General features: G+C 42.5%; 1 protein-coding gene across 3 annotated transcripts in view; it reads right to left on the bottom strand.

Moving 5' to 3' along the window:
• Positions 1–19,081, bottom strand: part of LOC137341237 (myocardin-like) — a 635,026-nt gene that overhangs the window by 234,809 nt on the left and 381,136 nt on the right. For all 3 annotated transcript variants that reach the window (XM_068004310.1, XM_068004312.1, XM_068004313.1), the window contains exon 5: positions 17,968–18,206. In XM_068004310.1, the coding sequence (XP_067860411.1) occupies positions 17,968–18,034 (67 nt within the window). In that variant the 5' untranslated portion in view covers positions 18,035–18,206. The remainder of the gene's footprint in view (positions 1–17,967; positions 18,207–19,081) is intronic.

Here is a 19,081-nt window from a genome sequence, read left to right as displayed (position 1 = left end):
GGCAGCATTATAATTGGAAATAGACTTAACAATCAATGACAATCTTCTATTTTCTTTCAAATGTAAGCAGTGATATGGTTGGAATTTTGCATTAAAGGATTCCAGGGGCACAATTTTAAAATGCCAGTGGGATGGCATGGTCGGGGGGGGGGGGGGGGGGTCAATGGGCGCATGGGTAACCAGGATAATAAAATCTTACCATTCCTCATGTGATCGCGACTTAATTGATGCCCCTTAACATTGTTTCAGGGTTTGCTGTTCGAGGGCTGCGCAGCGGGCGTAATGTGTACCCGCAAAACCTGCTGTCAGCTGGAGCGTCTGGATTTAAAGGGCCATTGCAGCAATGGTGTTTGCTGGAGCAAAGAGCAAGGACACAGAATGGAGCAGCAGAGGGACAAACCAGCTCCAAGATTCAGCAACGCCTCATTTGAGGTGCTGCTGGCCGGGGTAAGGAGGAGGGAACAATTTTACCCGACCGACAGGAGTAAGCACCCTGCCTATGCCACAAAAAAGGCCTGGCTCAAGGTGACAGAGGAGGTAACCAGCAGGAGCAACAAATCCCTCAATTGGATCCAGTGCAAGAAACGCTTTAATGACCTAACTAGGTCAGCAAAAGTGAGTACACTTACTGATTCTCCTGCATTCCATGGTGCACATCAACCCCTGCCCCCCAACTCACATTATTCTACACTGTCAAGACTACTCCATCACATCACTCCTCAAACCCACTTAAGGCTCATCCTCAACTTACCTTCACTTCCTGAGCACTTCCTCACCTCCCCATTTGTGATCCCACCACTACCACTCACCCCAATCCTAATCCAATGTGATGCCTCTCTCATACTCACCCTCTGATGCATCTCTTTCACGGTCAGCCTCTCCCAAAGCAATGCATTCATTGGCTGACCACTTCACCATCACTCACTCATACGTCTGTACTTTCTCCCCATGTAGTAGAAGAGAGCAAAATGCACGCGAGAGGGCAAGGACTGGAGGGGGGGCCACAACAAATAGTGGGCAACAAATAGTGGGCAAAGTAGGAGGCCCTGGAGATCAGCCACACCCTAGAGTGCCTGTCCGTCAGGGACGTCAAGACTGGCACCCCAAAAACCGTCTGCTGACACAACTTTAACATTCATCACACACAACATGAATTGATGTTAAGAATGAATGGCATGTTGAACATCTCAGTATGCTCATTGCAACATGACACCTCTGTGATGATGCCTAATATTGCCTTCTGTTCTCTGACAGGCCCTTCAACGACCACAGTGGCGGGAGAGGGCAATTCCTCACAGGAGGTCCCGGCCTCCATCACCATCACATCTTAGCGAGCCATTCACCAGCGCAGATACTCACACCTTGGTGGGTCCTAGTAGTCAGTTTGTTGGGTTGGCACCTGGTGAGTCACCACACACAACTGAGCACGAGCAGACACTGGTGGCAGGGGCAGCTGTGGAGAGTCCACGTCGGTGGGAGCACTCCTCTCCAGGCTCTGCTCAGTTGGACACAGATGCTAAACCCGGGGGTCATCCTTCAAAAGGAGAATGATCAAGAGGCAGCAGCACATTTGCGAGGTACTGGAACAGGTGCCACACACACTCTCCACAATAGGGTAGAGGATGGAGAAGTCCACCTCCTGCATTAGTGAAATGGTGGCACAGGTAAGTGCGGGAATGTCTGCGATGGACAGAAGGCTAGCCTCCATTGAGCTTCAAGCACGGCTCACAAATGTGTCCATTCAGGCCCTGACAACGGCCGTTCAGACTCAGGGTGAACAACATTCTGTCGCCTTAAACAGGCAGACAGAAACTTTACAACAAGGTTTCTAAGGCATCACACACGTCCACCACACTGTTCTCCAGCAGTGTGGTAGGAGTGATGTGGGCCTGGCCCAGGAGAGGGATGATGGCGAAAGGGGATATGGAAATGGGGACGCCAGTCAAAGCGCTCCCACGTCTCACCCGTTGCCCCCCACTCAATCAGTACCCACAATGCTGCCTCCTCTCCAGGTGGCCGAGTCTGCCCTGCACAGGTGCAGATGGAACAGTCTATGGTGGGGCCTCACGGGATCCAAAACTCAGAGGGCGTAGGCTGAAAGCATCTAGGCAGTCAGGGCATGAACTTGAGCAACCTGCCACTACCTCTGCAGCAGCCACAGGGGATGCACCACGTAGAAGTAGTCGGAAGAGAAAGGCTAAGGTTTTGTGATCACGAAGGGTATGCACAAGGCTTTTTGACAGACTTGTCATGTTTTTCATTTATATTTGGTTTTTGTTAAATTCACATTAAATGTTATCATTCTCACCACTACTGCCACGACTTGCCCATTTTTGACTGCCTCTTGAGATAGCACCCTTCATGTGCTTCATCATGAATGGTGAGACTTAATGCCACCAAATGGGTGCATTCACAGTCGGTGTATGGGCGGGGGGTGGGGGGGGTCGCAAATGAGCTGCGTGTTGATTAAATGATATCCCTTTCTGTTGATGAATAGTCCTGGCTCGTGTGGAGGTGCTTGGATTGCTATATGCGTGCAATTGATTGTACCCTGTACCCTGTGGGAAGCCAGTCACAGAGTGAAAACCTACTGCCCTCACCCTCTGGCTGAGGTCGTCCATGTGGAAGTTGACATAGTGGGACGTCCTGCGAAACAAACCGTCGGTGACCTGCCTTATGCACTTGTGGACAGACGGTTGAGAGACCCTGGCGATGTCTCCGGTGGCGCCCTGGAATGATTCAGAGGCAAAGAAGTTAAGGGCAGCGGTCACTTTAATTGAGACCGGCAATGCGATGCCACCAGGTCCAGCTGGGAGCAGCTCGGCATGAAGGAGGCTGCAGATGTCTGCGACTACCTGGTGACTCATTCTCAGCCCTCGTAGGCACTGCTGTTTAGAGAGGTCCAGGAAGCTCAGCCTCGGCCTTCTCTCACGAAAGTAGTGCCTCATTCGACGTCAGTCCCTATGTTGTTGCCCTCTCTGCTCTGGTGCAGGTGCGTGTGACGCAGCACTGTGTGGTGGAGCTACAAGTGGCAGAACTGCACGCTGTGCCTGGCGAGGATGGTGATGTTCCTTCTCCTCAGATGTACTGGTGAATGCAGCCATTGCGCCCGCCTCCCCCACCCCCATCCTGATGTCGTCAGTTTGAGGAGGTCCAAAAAGTAGATAAATATGTGTAAACAGAACAATTCTGAGTGTGAACCAAGAATTTCAAGCCTAAACACAAAGATTTCCCAGCGAAAAGTTTGTCTGAGAGAACTGAGTGCCCTGCTGCAATAACTCACTTTTATCCCCATCTGTCAAACAGGCATTTAAATGTCCAATTGGCCGCTGGCTGCAACCCGCTGAGTTTCCCATGCTGTGTGAAACAGGAACGGCATGCGCACCCTGATGGCTGTGGGTCGTGCGTGTTTTTCGGCGGGTCGGAGCCGAGATTCCTTCCCGTTCCAGACAATCCAGATTTAGTTTGCCCCTCCCTCCCCCGCCCCCCCCCCCCCCCCCCCCCCCGCCTCCAAAGCACCCGGACTTTGCTTTTAAAATCCTCCCCCAGGTGTGTGTTCAAATGGCATTTCATTGTTTGTGGTTGGGAAGGGGCACAGTTATGCAAGGAAAATGATGAACTTAATTCCTTCAAGCGAGAGCTGGACCCGTTTCTGACTAGGGTGGAGATCACCTCTTAGAAAAGGTAGGTATTGCATAACAGAGTGATCTCCTGGACTAGTTTTGCTCGTCTAAGGGTGGGGGGCGGGGGGGTTGGAGAGGAATTTTCCAGATTTTTTTTCTCTAATTAGCCTGGGTTTTTAACCTCTCACAGGAGATTACATGGCTTCTGGATGGGGTAGGTAGTGTATGTATTGCGAGGCACAAGGCATTGTAGTTGTGCGGGACAGGCTGGTGGGTCTCAGGATACAGGGTAGGACATTTAGGACTGAGATGAGGTGAAATTTCTTCACTCAGAGGGTGGTGAACCTGTGGAATTCTCTACCACAGAAGGCTGTGGAGGCCAAGTCACTGAGTATACTTAAGAAGGAGCTAGATAGATTTCTAGACACAAAAAGCATCAAGGGGTATGGGGAGAGAGCGGGAATATGGTATTGAGATGGAGGATCAGCCATGAAGGGCCGAATGGCTCGAAGGGCCGAATGGCCTACTCCTGCTCCTATTTTCTATGTTCCTATGTTTTCCAGCGGGTCTTTTCCTGCTCATTATTATTTGTAACTTCCTGAACATGTCTCTCTCACTTACCACTCGGATGATTTCTCCATCCTCTCCTTACCACAGGCAGTGAGTGTGTTTCTGGCATTAATGTAAAATGTATCAGTAGTCAGCAGGCATACTTACCGGACAGTAATGACCAGTTACCATCCATGGAGAAGAATATTAGGCCATAGAGTTTAAGCCAAGAGCCTCATAATTAGAACTATCAAAATGCAAAAACATAATTTCTACTATATTGAAAACAGCATTGACAATTAGAAAACAATTTAAATAATTGAGAGTTATTACTTGTGTTTAACTGTGTCATTTTTTGAATTATATCCTTTTTAGTTTTGCTCTTCGGTCACATTGCAGCATTGTGTGTAATTTAGCCTCAGTAATTCAGCCTGGACCACTCCTTTTATCGCACATATTGCAGTTAGCATTGTGGAAGTACTTACACTTTATCCAAATTCAATGCACTTCTCCCCACAGTCTTCTTATGTTTTGCTGTACATAATTCAGGTCAGATGACTATTAATCTTGAGTTTGTTATATGCATGCTTATTCTCATTGTTACTTATCTTGTATCTTCAGCTTATAAAAAGAGAGGAAGCTGAGCAGTCTTAGAACTGTCCAGTTAATAGTCTTGGTTAGAAATCTATGCCTATACTATTAGCATGAACTATAGTGTTCCTTTGATCAGTAGTCAGTGATGTGTGCATAGAATAGGTTCTATCTACAAAGGCATCAACCTGTGACTATACAGGCTTCAGGACAATGCTCACAGTTTGAAGCTTTACAATTACAACCCCTCAGATAATGAAGAAGTCCGTGCCCGCATGCAGCAAGACCTGGACAACATCATAAGTTGGAAGTAACATTCGCGTCAGACAAGTGCCAGGCAATGACCATCTCCAACAAGAGAGAGTCTAACCACCTCCCCTTGACATTCAACAGCATTACCATCGCCGAATCCCCCACCATCAACATCCTGGGGGTCACCATTGACTAGAAACTTAACTGGACCAGCCATAAATATACTGTGGCTACACGAGCAGGTCAGAGGCTGGTATTCTGCGGCGAGTGACTCACCTCCTGACTCCCCAAAGCCTTTCCACCATCTACAAGGCACAAGTCAGGAGTGTGATGGAATACTCTCCACTTGCCTGGATAAGTGCAGCTCCAACAACACTCAAGAAGCTCGACACCATCCAGGACAAAGAAGCCCGCTTGATTGGCACCCCATCCACCACCATAAACATTCATTCCCTTCACCACCGGTGTACTGTGGCTACAGTGTGTACCATCCACAGGATGCACTGCAGCAACTCGCCAAGGCTTCTTCGACAGCACCTCCCAAACCCACGACCTCTACCATCTAGAAGGACAAGAGCAGCAGGCACATGGGAACAACACCACCTGCATGTTCCCTTCCAAATCACACACCATCCTGACTTGGAAATATATCGCCGTTCCTTCATCGTCACTGGGTCAAAATTCTTGAATTTACTTCCTAACAGCACTGTGGGAGAACCTTCACCACACGGACTGCAGGGGTTCAAGAAAGCGGCTCACCACCACCTTCTCAAGGGCAATTAGGGATGTGCAATAAATGCTGGCCTTGCCAGCGATGCCCACATCCCATGAACGAATAAAAAAAACAAAATTTGGGAAAGGAAAGTAACATCCGGAACCAAAGATGGCATGAACTATTTTATTCTTACCATGGGTCTTGATGTTTCAGCCAGGAATATGATGAGACACCAGAAATTAAATTACACACAGATTAAAAACACAAATATTTATCAGCAATTATAAAACTGTTCACTGTTAGCTGGAAATGCCAAAATAAGTCAAAGTATATGCAACTCACGTAATCTGTATAAAACATACAATGGGGTTTCAGGTTTTGGGTGTCTGCAAAACTACTTTGACACTTAAACTGAAAGACAAACAAATATAATTCTACACTTTGAGAGAGATTATATTTATATAACAATTCAATAAAAACTCTTCATTCAGACAACCCAAAAGAATATTATACACAACTTATGATTAATCTTTGAGTCACTTTTTAATAGGATACTCTTCTTTTTAAAAACTTTTTTTATTGTAAGAGTTTTGAATGGCAATAGCACAAGCTATATAAAGTGAAGAAATAACAAAGGCCCTTTCAGTTTTATTCAAATCTTTACCACTAGTCATAATGATTTTGCCTCAAAGCAGTATTTTCTCAAAGTATTACAGAAGAGACTTGCAATCAGTCTGTATGTGTGACAATGTCTTTGAGTGCACAATGAGTTCATCACATCACCTCAGGAGTGCAAATACAGTGAAGGAAAATAACAGAAAGACTCGTGATGCAGCTGATTGTAGCTCAGACTGCAAAAATCACTGACTGCACTGGAAATCATTGCATGGTTGAAGTGTGTTCAACCTTTTGATGTTTCCAGAAGATAAAAAGATCAACATGATTGTATTGTTTAGAAGTTGAATAAATGTGACAAGTCTTAATGATAATCCCATCTACTTTGTCGAAGGTTTGGTTACTAGAACCTGACTTGCAATAAGAAGTCAATTCTGAAACAAAACAATAAGCTGAGACAGCTTTAAGAAGTTCTCATCGTCCATTCACATTCTTTTATTATAAGCAAAATCACAATTTTCAGCTTCAACCATTGTGGACTTGTGTAATGTTGTCCAAATTGGTATTAATTTACCTTACTAATAGAAACATTCAGTAACCTAGGAGCAGTTGTGCAAACAGTTTCATCTCGTTTCAAAAATAATCTGCAATTACAACCAGATGTATGTAATCTCTTAACTTTAGCTACCAAAAATCAGGCAAGAATTTTCTTTAAATCACCTTCAAGAAACTCTGGCAAGTGGTGGCATTCTTAACTCCTTCACTGATCCAATTTATTGATGCTATTGCCACAGAAGTCAGGTTTTACTTATTACGAAGTAATGTAGAAATTTAGTTTGAGCTTTACTATCATAATTTATATAACAGAATTTTATTCATTCACATCTGTTTCAGCTGCACTTTGGATTTTGTATAGAAGAGGTGCAAAAATATTTACCCACTGCATAGAGAGGAATCAACTCTATTTGAAATACTGTATCATTCTGCTAAAATCAACTGTATTGTGCTGACGGCAAAAGTGTCAGTCTGTAGTGTATAAATATTGTGCATTGTGTATTAAATGTCATTTGAACCTTTTGTAAAGGTTCTTGTTTACACAAGGTTCAAATTCAGGCCCTCTAAATAACAAAAAACTTTGCTTAGTGGGTTTAGAGGAGGATTGCTACTTCAGGCCCGATAAGGAAAGTCCAGGCCTCTGCAGCCCCAGCTGCCACCCTCCCCCCCCCCCCCACCACCCACCCACCACCCCCCGCCGCTCCTAACTGTGAGACCCTCACAATATCCCCTTCCTGGACTTACCTTGCTGTTGGCAGTCTTCTGCTGATGCTGGTGGGCAGCCTGCGGGCTACATCATTTCTGTCCTTTCCCGCCCGCCAACTGCCACTTTATGCCAGAAATGTCCGAGCACCTTGTCCGGTGGCGTTGAAAGGAGTACCTACTGGCACTGAACCCTGCTGGGGTATGATTCACTTCACTGGACTCCTACTGGCACTGAACCCTGCTGGGGTATGATTCACTTCACTGGACTCCTACTGGCACTGAACCCTGCTGGGGTATGATTCACTTCACTGGACTCCTACTGGTACTGAACCCTGCTGGGGTATGATTCACTTCACTGGACTCCTACTGGTACTGAACCCTGCTGGGGTATGATTCACTTCACTGGACTCCTACTGGCACTGAACCCTGCTGGGGTATGATTCACTTCACTGGACTCCTACTGGCACTGAACCCTGCTGGGGTATGATTCACTTCACTGGACTCCTACTGGCACTGAACCCTGCTGGGGTATGATTCACTTCACTGGACTCCTACTGGCACTGAACCCTGCTGGGGTATGATTCACTTCACTGGACTCCGACTGGCACTGAACCCTGCTGGGGTATGATTCACTTCTCTGGACTCCTACTGGTACTGAACCCTGCTGGGGTATGATTCACTTCACTAGACCCCTACTGGCACTGAACCCAGCTGGGCCTCTACTGGAGTATGATTTCATTGGCACACACAGTTTTCTTGTACTTTGTCTAAATGGGCATTCCTCATGTGTGAGCCTAGACAGTGAATGTCAACAGGCTATCTGATCATATCTGAGCCAGATCATGTCATCTTTCCATGCACAGTTTTTAGCTGGGAGGTGGTAGGGTGTCATCTGATAATGTAAGGAACTGTTTAACATTTTATTTGTTTTAAAAATGTTTGCTTTTATTTGAATACTGTGGGATAAAGCCTTACCATGACCAGAACTTTACATATTTATTAGAAAGATCTCTAACATGGGTGACAATGTTTAGGGCAGGATTTGAGATTCTGCCCCAAATAAAGCCCTGTGGTTTCTTGCTGTGAAGGCCATTACCCAGTCTATCCAGATTCCAGCCAAATTCGCAGGTCTTCCACTGCACTCGCACCCGACTTACAGTGGGAATGTGTCGCAAAGGCCACAGTTTTTTTGGCCAAGATTTCAGTTCAACATCAAATAAAATTGAAATTCCTACAAAGCTCAGTGCTGAAATTAAATAGTAATCTACAACATTAAGCTCTGCAAATACTGCATTAGGAGAATGATGAAAAGGCCAGAAAACCATCTATGCTTAATTTGCCACTAGGATATGAAAGCAGCTGTTTATCAATCATACTTTCAAAATGGTTGAAGAAAATATCTAAGCTTGTGCCATATGGTGCAAAGGAGAGTACCTGCCTGTCTAGTGAGGGTAATGTCAATTGTCCCGAGATATCTTTAATACAGTGTAAAGGAACCAAAGTGTAATATCGTGAAAAGGTAAGTTCAAAAACGTTTTAGTGTATACATAAGGCTTTACTTTATCACCTTAATCCCACTGAGTACATGAACAAATGTACATTTTTTATTAATAGAAAGACCTTGCATCTATATAGTGCTTAATCAGGTCCTCAGGACATCACAAAATACTTGACAACCGGTGACTTTTGAAGTGCAATCACTGTTGTTGCGTAGGCAAATGTGGCAGCCCTTTTGTGCACAGCAAAGTCTCACAAACAGCAAGTGAGATAAATGACCAGTTAATTTGTTTCTTGGTGGTGCTGATTGAGGGAGAAGTGTTAGTCAGGACGACAAGAGAACTTCCTTCTTTTCTTCAAATAGCACCATCAACTAGCCATCTGAACAGTTAGATGGGATCGTGGTTTAACGTTTCATCCAAAAGCATGCATCCCCCTCAGTACTGCAATGAATTATCAGCCACGATTACGGCTCAAGTCCTGCAGCGGGGCTTGAATCAATGTCCTTCTGAATTAAGGCAAGAGTGCTACCAACTGAACCAGCATGACACATGAGTAATACTCAGTCAATGTACAATGCTGAATATGCAAAGCAGAATGACTATCATCCACAGAAAAATGCCAGTCTTGAAAGCTATTCTCTGCAAAACTAACTTATTATTTAATATTCAAAAACATCTTCTTTAAAGCTGTTTTTGTTGTAAATCATGTTAACCATCCGGAGTTTCTGATTGAAAATATCATACTCTTATATTTAAAAGCCTTTGGTACTGTAGAAATAAAGCTTTAAAAATGACCTTTAAATAATTCTGGCAACGGGTAGGGCACTTCTTCTTTGCCTTTCTGTGACTTGTCATGGAAAATTCACTTGTGTCATTACTTTGACCATAATGTATCTCCACAACAAGTAAATCTTGATATTCTAAAAATATTTCCAACATGGAATATCTGGAATTCCTTTGACTATTACTCTCAAATTTAAGTGGCATTTAAACACGTCTGATTAGCTTGTGAAGTGAAACACTAACCGTTAAGCGATAAATTCTTCAGTCTGCACGAACTTTGAGTGGTTTGTATTGCAACTTTTTGAATATCATTTTGTATCTGGACAGCAAAGCTATCAGCACCTTTGGTTACATCATCCTCACCGTTATTGTCTGCCACTCATATTCAGAAACCATTTGTTAGTATGAAAAGCAATCTCTTTAATGTTTCACATGAGTATTTATATTCTAATCTTGTACATTACATTATAAAACTATTTTTTATGCTTTTGTTACACATTTCCATTCTGAGTGCCAAAAAAAGCTCAGTGAAGTCATCCCTAACTCTGTACAGCTTAAATATATGGACTCATTCAACAAACTTAAGTGATGAAGAGTTACTTTATCACTTGGATGATAAAGTATGAAATAAAAAAAGATTAGGATATATAACTCCATTTTGCAAATTAATTACATTTTAAATGCTTATCTCAACCTACACACACACACACACTTTCAATAAGATAATCTTGAGCTATCCCAGAACTAGTTATTACAAAATCTATGTAATCTCATCAGATTTATTTGTTGAGGTAAAACTAAAGTTGAATGATACAAAAGGTGAACACCAAGATGTTTTCAAAATTATGAAGGATTTTGATAAGGTGACTAGGGAAAGAGTATTTCCTCTGGTTGGGCAGTCAATGACTAGGGAGTCATCCATTTAACTTTGTCACCAAAAAAGTGAAGAGAGGTCATGTGAAATTTTGTTATGTAGAGAGTTGTTGGACCATGGAATGCTTTGCCACAGGGAATAGTTGTGGCAAAAACCATTGTGTCTTTTAAGGGAAAAGCAGCTAAACATTTGAAGCAGAGGAAGATACAGGGCTATGGGATAGAGCAGTGTAGAAGGATTAGTTTTGGATAGCTAAATGGCCTTCTGCTGTGCTATAAACTTTTATGATTCTGTAGTTAAATTATGATATGATTTTGAGAGTTTAAAGCTCAGAATCTTTGAATTTGAAACTGAAGTTTCAAACAGACTGGCCCATGAGTGGGAACTTGCTCACTTGATCAGCACATATACTGGCATTAAAATCAGGGATTGAGCACATAGAAACTTCTGCAAGGCTGTTAGTCAACAAGGGAGAGTTAGGGATGAAGTTAGAACTCTTAAGGATAAAAATGATGAAGAAATTGAAGATGAAGGGAAAATATTTGAAGCACTTGTCAGGAGTGTGATGGAATACTCTCCACTTGCCTGGATGAGGGCAGCTCCAACAACACTCAAAAAGCACGACACCATCCAGGACAAAGCTGCCCGCTTGATTGGCACCCCATCCACCACCCTAAACATTCACTCCCTTCACCACTGGCGTACTGTGGCTGCAGTGTGTACCATCCACAGGATGCACTGCAGCAACTCGCCAAGGCTTCTTCAACAGCACCTCCCAAACCCGCTACCTCTGCCACCTCGAAGGACAAGAGCAGCAGGCACATGTGAACAACACCACCTGCACGTTCCCCTCCAAGTCACACACCATCCTGCCAATATACTGCCGTTCCTTCATCGTCGCTGGGTCAAAATCCTGGAACTTCCTTCCTAACAGCACTGTGGGAGAACCTTCACCACACAGACTGCAGCTGTTCAAGAAGGCGGCTCACCACCACCTTCTCAAGGGCAATTGGGAATGTGCAATAAATGCCAGCCTCGCCAGCGACGCCCACATCCCATGAACGAATAAAAGAAAACTTAATGGGAATATCTATAAGAGAGGAAAACGTTGTCTTGCTACGCAATTTCTGTAGTGCGACAAAAATTATACAGGACTTGGCTAAAGGAAATGAAAACAAGTACATCCCCGGCCCAGACTGTTCATATTTATTTTGCTAAAAGAGATGAGGCAAGAAATTTATGGGATACTTGGTATTGTCATGGAAGAACCTTTGGGTATTGGTGAAATTCAACAGGATTAGAAGCAAGCAAATGAAGTACCCACATTTGAAATGGGGGACAAATCTAACCCAGCAATGTAAAGCTTAACATTAATGATAGGTGAAATGAAAGCAATTTTAAAAAGTAGGCTGGAAAAGTATTTATATAGTAATAGCTTAATAAGTGACAGCCAATATGGATTTAGAAGGGAAAGATCTTGCTCGCAAAGCTCCCTTATGGCTCTGAGGAAGTTATAAATAAAATATGCAAATTTATTTGGATTTACAAAAAAATTTTGACAAAATTCCACATGAAAGACTTCTAACTAAACTAAAAATTGTGCTAATCCAAGGTAGTACATGGGAATGGATAAGAAATTGGATATAAAAAAAGGAAACATAGAGTAATTGTGAGAGATGCAGTGTCAGGGGAGGTGCTGGATAGGGCTCCGGCAGGGGTAGTGCTTGGACCTCTATTTGTTTCTTATCTACATAAATGACCTGGACGCAGAAGCTGATTGTAAACTTGTTACATTTGGGCACGACTTAAAATGGAACAGTGAGGTGCAGGATGCAATTAATTATTAGCAGGAGGATTTTTATCAGTTATACAATTGGTCAGACAATTAACAAATGAAATGTAATATTGACAAAATGTAAAGCAATGGCTGAAAAAATGTGCAATGTATGTATACTATGATGAATACAGAATTAGTGCAGGGAGACTTGGAAAGGAACCTGGGGATAAAAGTAGACTTGTCAATGTCGAGGCAGTTTTGTAAGCAATTAAAAAAGCTAACAGAATGCTGGGTTACATAGCCAGGACCATGGAACACACGTCTACCGACGTTCAGACCTCTGCATTATGCTAAAGATTCATAATGCCACATTTGGAATATTGTGTATAGTTTTGGTCACTGTACATTAAAATAGACACACAGGTATTTGAGAGGGTGCAGAGAAGAGCAACACAAATTAGCCCAAATGTAAAGGGGTTAAACTATGAGAAAAGATTAGAGAGCTTAAGTTCTAGTTGAGGGAGAAGGTAAAGGGGAATCTCCTCAAGGCACACAACATATGAAATGGTGGAGATGAACCCAAAATATTGCTTCAAAGTAAATCAGACCATTAAGGCCAGAGGATGTATGTTTAAATGAATGAAGAATTAACTTAAAACACACATTAGAAAAAAAATCTATACTGAAAGGGAGCTAAGTGTTTGAAATAATCTGCCTGGCAAGGTAATAGAGTGAAAGGCATTAGAGGTGTTCAACATGCTGCCTGGTGACTTAGTCTATAAGGGGGATGAGCTTCAATGGGTTAAGTGGCCTTTTCTCATCCTTGCCTCTCCTTGTAACAGAGAATCAGATGCTTATTGATTACAAAAATAATATGCTAACAACATCTTCGCAGTTAGGTCACCAGGATTCAGATGTATATACCACTGGATGCCAAGGCTCAGATGTAATTGAATCAAAAGACTTGATATACAGTTGTAATTGAATCAAAAGACTTGATATACAGTTGTAATTGAATCAAAAGACTTGATATACAGTCTCCTCAGCTCTCTCAGAAACGGCTCAAAATGCTTCACAAGCAATAAATTAATTTTAAGTACCTTGACTATTCTTATGTAGGCAAACACAGCAGCCATTCTTTTGCACATCAAGATCTCACAAAAGGCAATAAGATAAATGGCCAGTTAGTCCATTTTTTTGGTGGTGTTGATTGAGCGAGGGATGTTGACAAGACACTAGGGAAACTCTCCCCTTTTCTTTGAATAGTGTCATAAGATCTTTAATGTCCCTGAACTGCTGGGACAGGCACGAGGCCTCAGCTTAACATCTCATCGAAGGACTGCACCTTCAATAATGCAATGGAATGTGAGCCTAGATTATGTGATTAAATCCTGGAGTGAGACTTCAACCATTAATTTTCAGACTCTGAGGTCAGATTTCCCCAAACTCAGCAAAATTGAGCCTTATCTCTCACCATCTCCTACTGCCACAGATTGGATATACTCCTTCACAAAACTACCAAAGAACTTTTAGTATAATGTATACTGGACCACACCTTTCCACTGTGCATGCTGCCACGATTTTATTTATGCATCTGACGCCAGTGAATATTAATTCATCCAAGCTCAGATTCAAATTTTTCTTTGTTGTTTATACTATTTACTTCCCTTTTTCCTTTCCACTATTCTTCCCATTCAATACTTTTCCTTAGCTCACAGAATGGCTGGAGAACTGTTTACAGCTCTTCAGTAAGACACTGGATGCATGCACGAGAGTCAAAAAGGTTGAATGATTTTCTGACTTTTCTTCCCTTCTTATGGAGACTGGGAAGTACATCCTGTAGGGGATCGTGGCTATAGGCCTGTGTCCTACCACTCTATTTCACTGGATTGCAGCTCTGACACTCTCGCTCCACAATTGGCTTCCATGCCTTCAGCTGTCTAGGCCCAAAGCTCTGGAATTCCCTCCCTAAACCTCTCCACATCTCTAACTCTCTCTCCTTCTTTAAGATGCTCTTTAAAACCTACCTCTTTGACCAAGCTTTTGGTTATCTGTCCTAATGTCTCCTTCTTTAGCTCAGTCTCAATTTTTTGTCTGATAATGCTCCTGCGAAGTGCCTTGGGACGTTTTACTAGCTAAAGGTGCTATATAAATGCAAGGTGTTGATGTTTTTGTTATGCAACCTTGTCCGAATTTAAATGCCAGTTTTGCACTCATTCATTATGACAGTACAAATGTTTAATGGCTTTGAGAAAAATAAATATTTGTGTATCACAGCGTGAACCAAGTTTTTTGTTGCATTGTTCTCATTTATGTGTAACATGACAGTGCTGGATAATAAAAAAATATATACTTTTAATTCTACACCTAGAATTGTGATGCGAGTCGAGGCTTTCTGTGCCATTAATTGTCTCTGAATCATAGAATCATAGAAAGGTTACAGCATGGAAGGAGACCATTCGGCCCATCGAGTCTGTGCTGGCTCTATGCAAGGGCAATCCAGCTAGTCCCACTCCACCGCCCTATTCCCATAGCCCTGCAAATTTTCTCCTTTCAAGTACTTATCCAGTTCCCTTTCGAAGGCCATAATTGAATCTGCCTCCACCACCCCCTCAGGCAGTGCATTCCAGATCCTAACCACGCGCTGTGTCAAGAAGATTTTCCTCATGTCACCTTTGGTTCTTTTGCCAATCCCCTTAAATTTATGTCCTCTGGTCGTTGACCCTTCCGCCAAAAGGAACAGTTTCTCTTTATCTACTCCGTCTAGACCATTCATGATTTTGAATACCACTATCAAATCTCCTCTCAACCATCTCTGTTCCAAGGAGAACATCCCCAGCTTCTCCAGTCTATCCACATAACTGAAGTCCCTCATCCCTGGAATCATTCTAGTAAATCTCTTCTGTAACCTTTCTAAGACCTTCACATCTTTCCTGAAGTGTGGTGCCCAGAACTGGACACAATACTCCAGTTGGGGCCGAACCAGTGTTTCATGAAGGTTCATCATGACTTCCATACTTTTGTACTCTATGCCTCAATTTATAAAGCCCAGGATCCCGTATGCTTTTTTAAACGACTTTCTCAACCTGCCCTGCCACCTTCAACAATTTGTGCACATATACCCCCAGATTTCTCTGTTCCTGTACCCCTTTTAGAGCTGTGCTCTCGAGATTATATTGCCTCTCCTCGTTCTTCCTACCTCTGTTTCTGTATATAACAACATCCTGGAGTTTTAAAGGATAAATGAGCTCCAGCAAACTTTATTATTAATTCATTTAAAATGTATTTAAATATAAAATGCCGTCATGAAAGTAATGAGTTTAGAATTGAGATTGCTGTGTCATATTTACCTTTGCACATTCCAAACACATTAATATCCAGTGGAAGTTACAAATGGACAGGAACACTTAATGGCAGTGACACACATTAGCAGAGAAAGCTTGAGTACTTAAAACATTTTGATTAGATAAAGCACAAGTAGTTGCAAAGCTAACTTCCTCTGCAAGTCCTATGGCCTCAATTACAATCTCAAAAATGTGTCCAGTTTCCCTTTAACCAGGTGATACATTGTAATTTTCCTCCTCATCCTGGGACACTGCTGATTGAGGCTGCTAAATTTAGTACAAAAGTAAAACCATTTCTGCACTTCCGACAAGTGTTATTCAATACTGATGGAAACTGAAGTCCCATATGAAAACTAGATGTCAGGCTATCCACACTTTATGGGTAATTTTGATTTCAATGGAGAGTAAAATCAGATGGGGTGTAAAAAGGATGTTGGACAGGTTAGGTTAAAAACAAGGCTTTTAATTTTTCAATCTCCATTACAAAAAAATGTTCTGTTTTACTTTAGATTCACCCTCGCCCACACTAAGCACTGTTCTCCCATCCAAATTGCAAACATTAAGACTTGGCTGCTAGTTGGTGTGAGAAGGTGATGCAAACTGAATGTCCTCTGATTTTTCTGGATGGGGGTGGGAAGAGTGCCTCTTCACTGAACAGCCTCCCGGAGATCAGCAACTCTTCATTAGAGAATTTTGTGCCAACATAATTAGGTGTCAGGCTTGGCTCAGTTGGTACCACTCTCGTCTCTGCGTCAGAGGGTTCAAGTCCCACTCCAGAGATGTGTGCATATAATCTAGGCTGACACTTCAGTGCTGCACTGTCGGAGGCACAGTCTTTTGGATGGGACATTAAACGAAGACGTCTGCGCTCTCAGGTGGGTGTAAAAGATCACATGGCACTATTTGAATGAAGAACAGGGGAGTTCTCCATGTGTCCGGGCCAATATTTAACCCTCAACCAACATCACTAAAACAGATTATCTGCTCATTTATTTTATTGCTCTTTGTGGGATCTTGCTGTGTGAAAATTGGCTGCCATGTTTTCCTATAATACGATAGTGACTACACTTCAAAAGTATTTCATTTCCTCCCTCCCTAATGGTCTTATCATCTCATTGCAGGACTCTGGTTCACTAACACGCTGTGCGCCAGATGACCATCATGCCTGAACTTTAACAGGTACTGCAAAAGTAGATTATCATCATACAAACTGTAGTCTCTGGAGATAGACTCTGGTACAGACCAGAGCTTAACTTGACAGCACCACATAACCTGCTTTAAGTCGAATAGATTTATAACATAGGTCAAATGTCAATGGTAAAATGCCAGTTTGAAGATAACTCAATGTTGTACATTGAGCCCTGAGGAAGATATTTGCACAAGTTATTGATTAAAGAAGGAAAACCTTGTGATCCACAGGAGTTTCTAATCAACTCAGTAATTTAGGTCCGATTAATAGCAAATATCGTATATCAGATATTTGATCTAACAGGAGAACTAACAGCTTGTAATTTAATATGGTTTTTAAATATTAAAAAATATTAATTTACTACAAAACTGACTGGTATTCACAAATGAAAGTAGTAAATGCTTCAGTATAGTTTTTTTGAATCACTTTCAGTGATTTTAAATCAGGTAGCTCCCAGGCAGAAGACTGGAGACCTTTATTAAAAACACTTATTGTTTGTGATAAACCCATTTTCAGCTGTATTAATAAAACTGCACCAGGTTACCACTCTTAAATACATCAATGAATATTTCTGATTGCAAAAAACGTGAACAAACGATCACGCTACATTAAGCTGCCAAATTACGCTGATTCATGGCATATTTTATATCTGTGATTATGTGATACATTTTAGCAGAAACTCACCGTAACTCAGCGTAAAATAGGCCAGTGAATTTTTGGGGTGCAATTTGCCCCTAAAGCAGAAACTCCAGGCCTATGTTTCTTGGACTATTGAACGCTGTCCAACTTTGTATTGAATCTAAGACTAAACCATGGGCAGTCTATTCTCTTATTGGTTGACAATTGTAATGCAACACATCACATGCCTTTCTCCATATAAAAAAAACAGAGCCTACCATTCTTCCGTTCAGTGAGAGGTGGTAGTGGTTGATCTAGAGGCAGCTCCTTCATTTCGGTGGTCATACAGTCACTCTTGGGGTTGCAAACGTCAGTGTTCTGATGAACTGGATCAGCATTCTGGTCCACACCTTCATTTTTGGTCACTCCATTCAACTTGCTCGGAGTGGGATTTGGTTCTTTTGGTTGCTCCACTTTGAATGTTTGGTTCAACAAAATTCATTAAAATTAAGCCAACCTGGAAAACAAAACACATGCATAGATTATTGGATGATTCAGCATTTCTCTTGTGGTTTGTCTCATCTTCAAAAGTAAAATACATTTCCTTTACACTGTAACAAGTTAACCTTTTTGTTAATGCTTAATTTTTATAACACTCTTTCTCCTCTCCTCAACCACTGCCACCATTCCCCATCAACAACCCCCCCCCCCCACCCCACACAAAGCAACTGCAGGTTCTAAGCCCACACCATCCCAATCTGGCATCATTATAGAACTCAGCATTCCAAACGTCAACTAGATAATGGCAAATCAAACTGTCAAGTCCAGAACTGGACAGGTGGTAGAATTGAAGCAAGGCAGGAGGTGGGACAATTTCTTGAGTTCTGTAGTTTGCTTTGCTGCTGATAAAAATTCATTGAAAACCCTCGTAACCTTAAAAACCAGTGTCTCCACCTTATACGACGCATGGCTAAATGGAAAAATGGTCCTCCATTTCATAAACAATACTTTAGAGCTCCATAATTCCTAGGCTTTGGGAGAGGGGGTGGGAGGGGGCATCATTTCAGCACAATGGTTGTGAAGGGACAGGCATTTGGGGCAGAACCTGCATGAAGCAGATGTATTTGTCATACAAGGGCTATTTGTAGACCATACAATGTGGTATCCAAACAGCAATCAATCCAAGAAGGATCAATTGTTGTTACTGTGTCAGCGGACTAGTGAGGGAGCAACTTAGTTTTAAAACATAGGCCAGGTCAGCCTGAACTCTCCCATCTCCCCTGGATGGACTGGCAAGGTGCCGCCCTGAAATCCCACTGGCTCTGCTGGACAGGCACCCCAGTGGCGCCATTAATGGTACAAGTGCCCACCCCTGAAATTTAAGTGATCCTG

The sequence above is a fragment of the Heptranchias perlo genome, chromosome 23, assembly GCF_035084215.1.
Source record: "Heptranchias perlo isolate sHepPer1 chromosome 23, sHepPer1.hap1, whole genome shotgun sequence".
NCBI lineage: Eukaryota > Metazoa > Chordata > Chondrichthyes > Hexanchiformes > Hexanchidae > Heptranchias > Heptranchias perlo.
The sequence above is the reverse complement of the archived record's forward strand: the minus strand, read 5'-3'. Positions and strand labels throughout refer to the sequence as shown.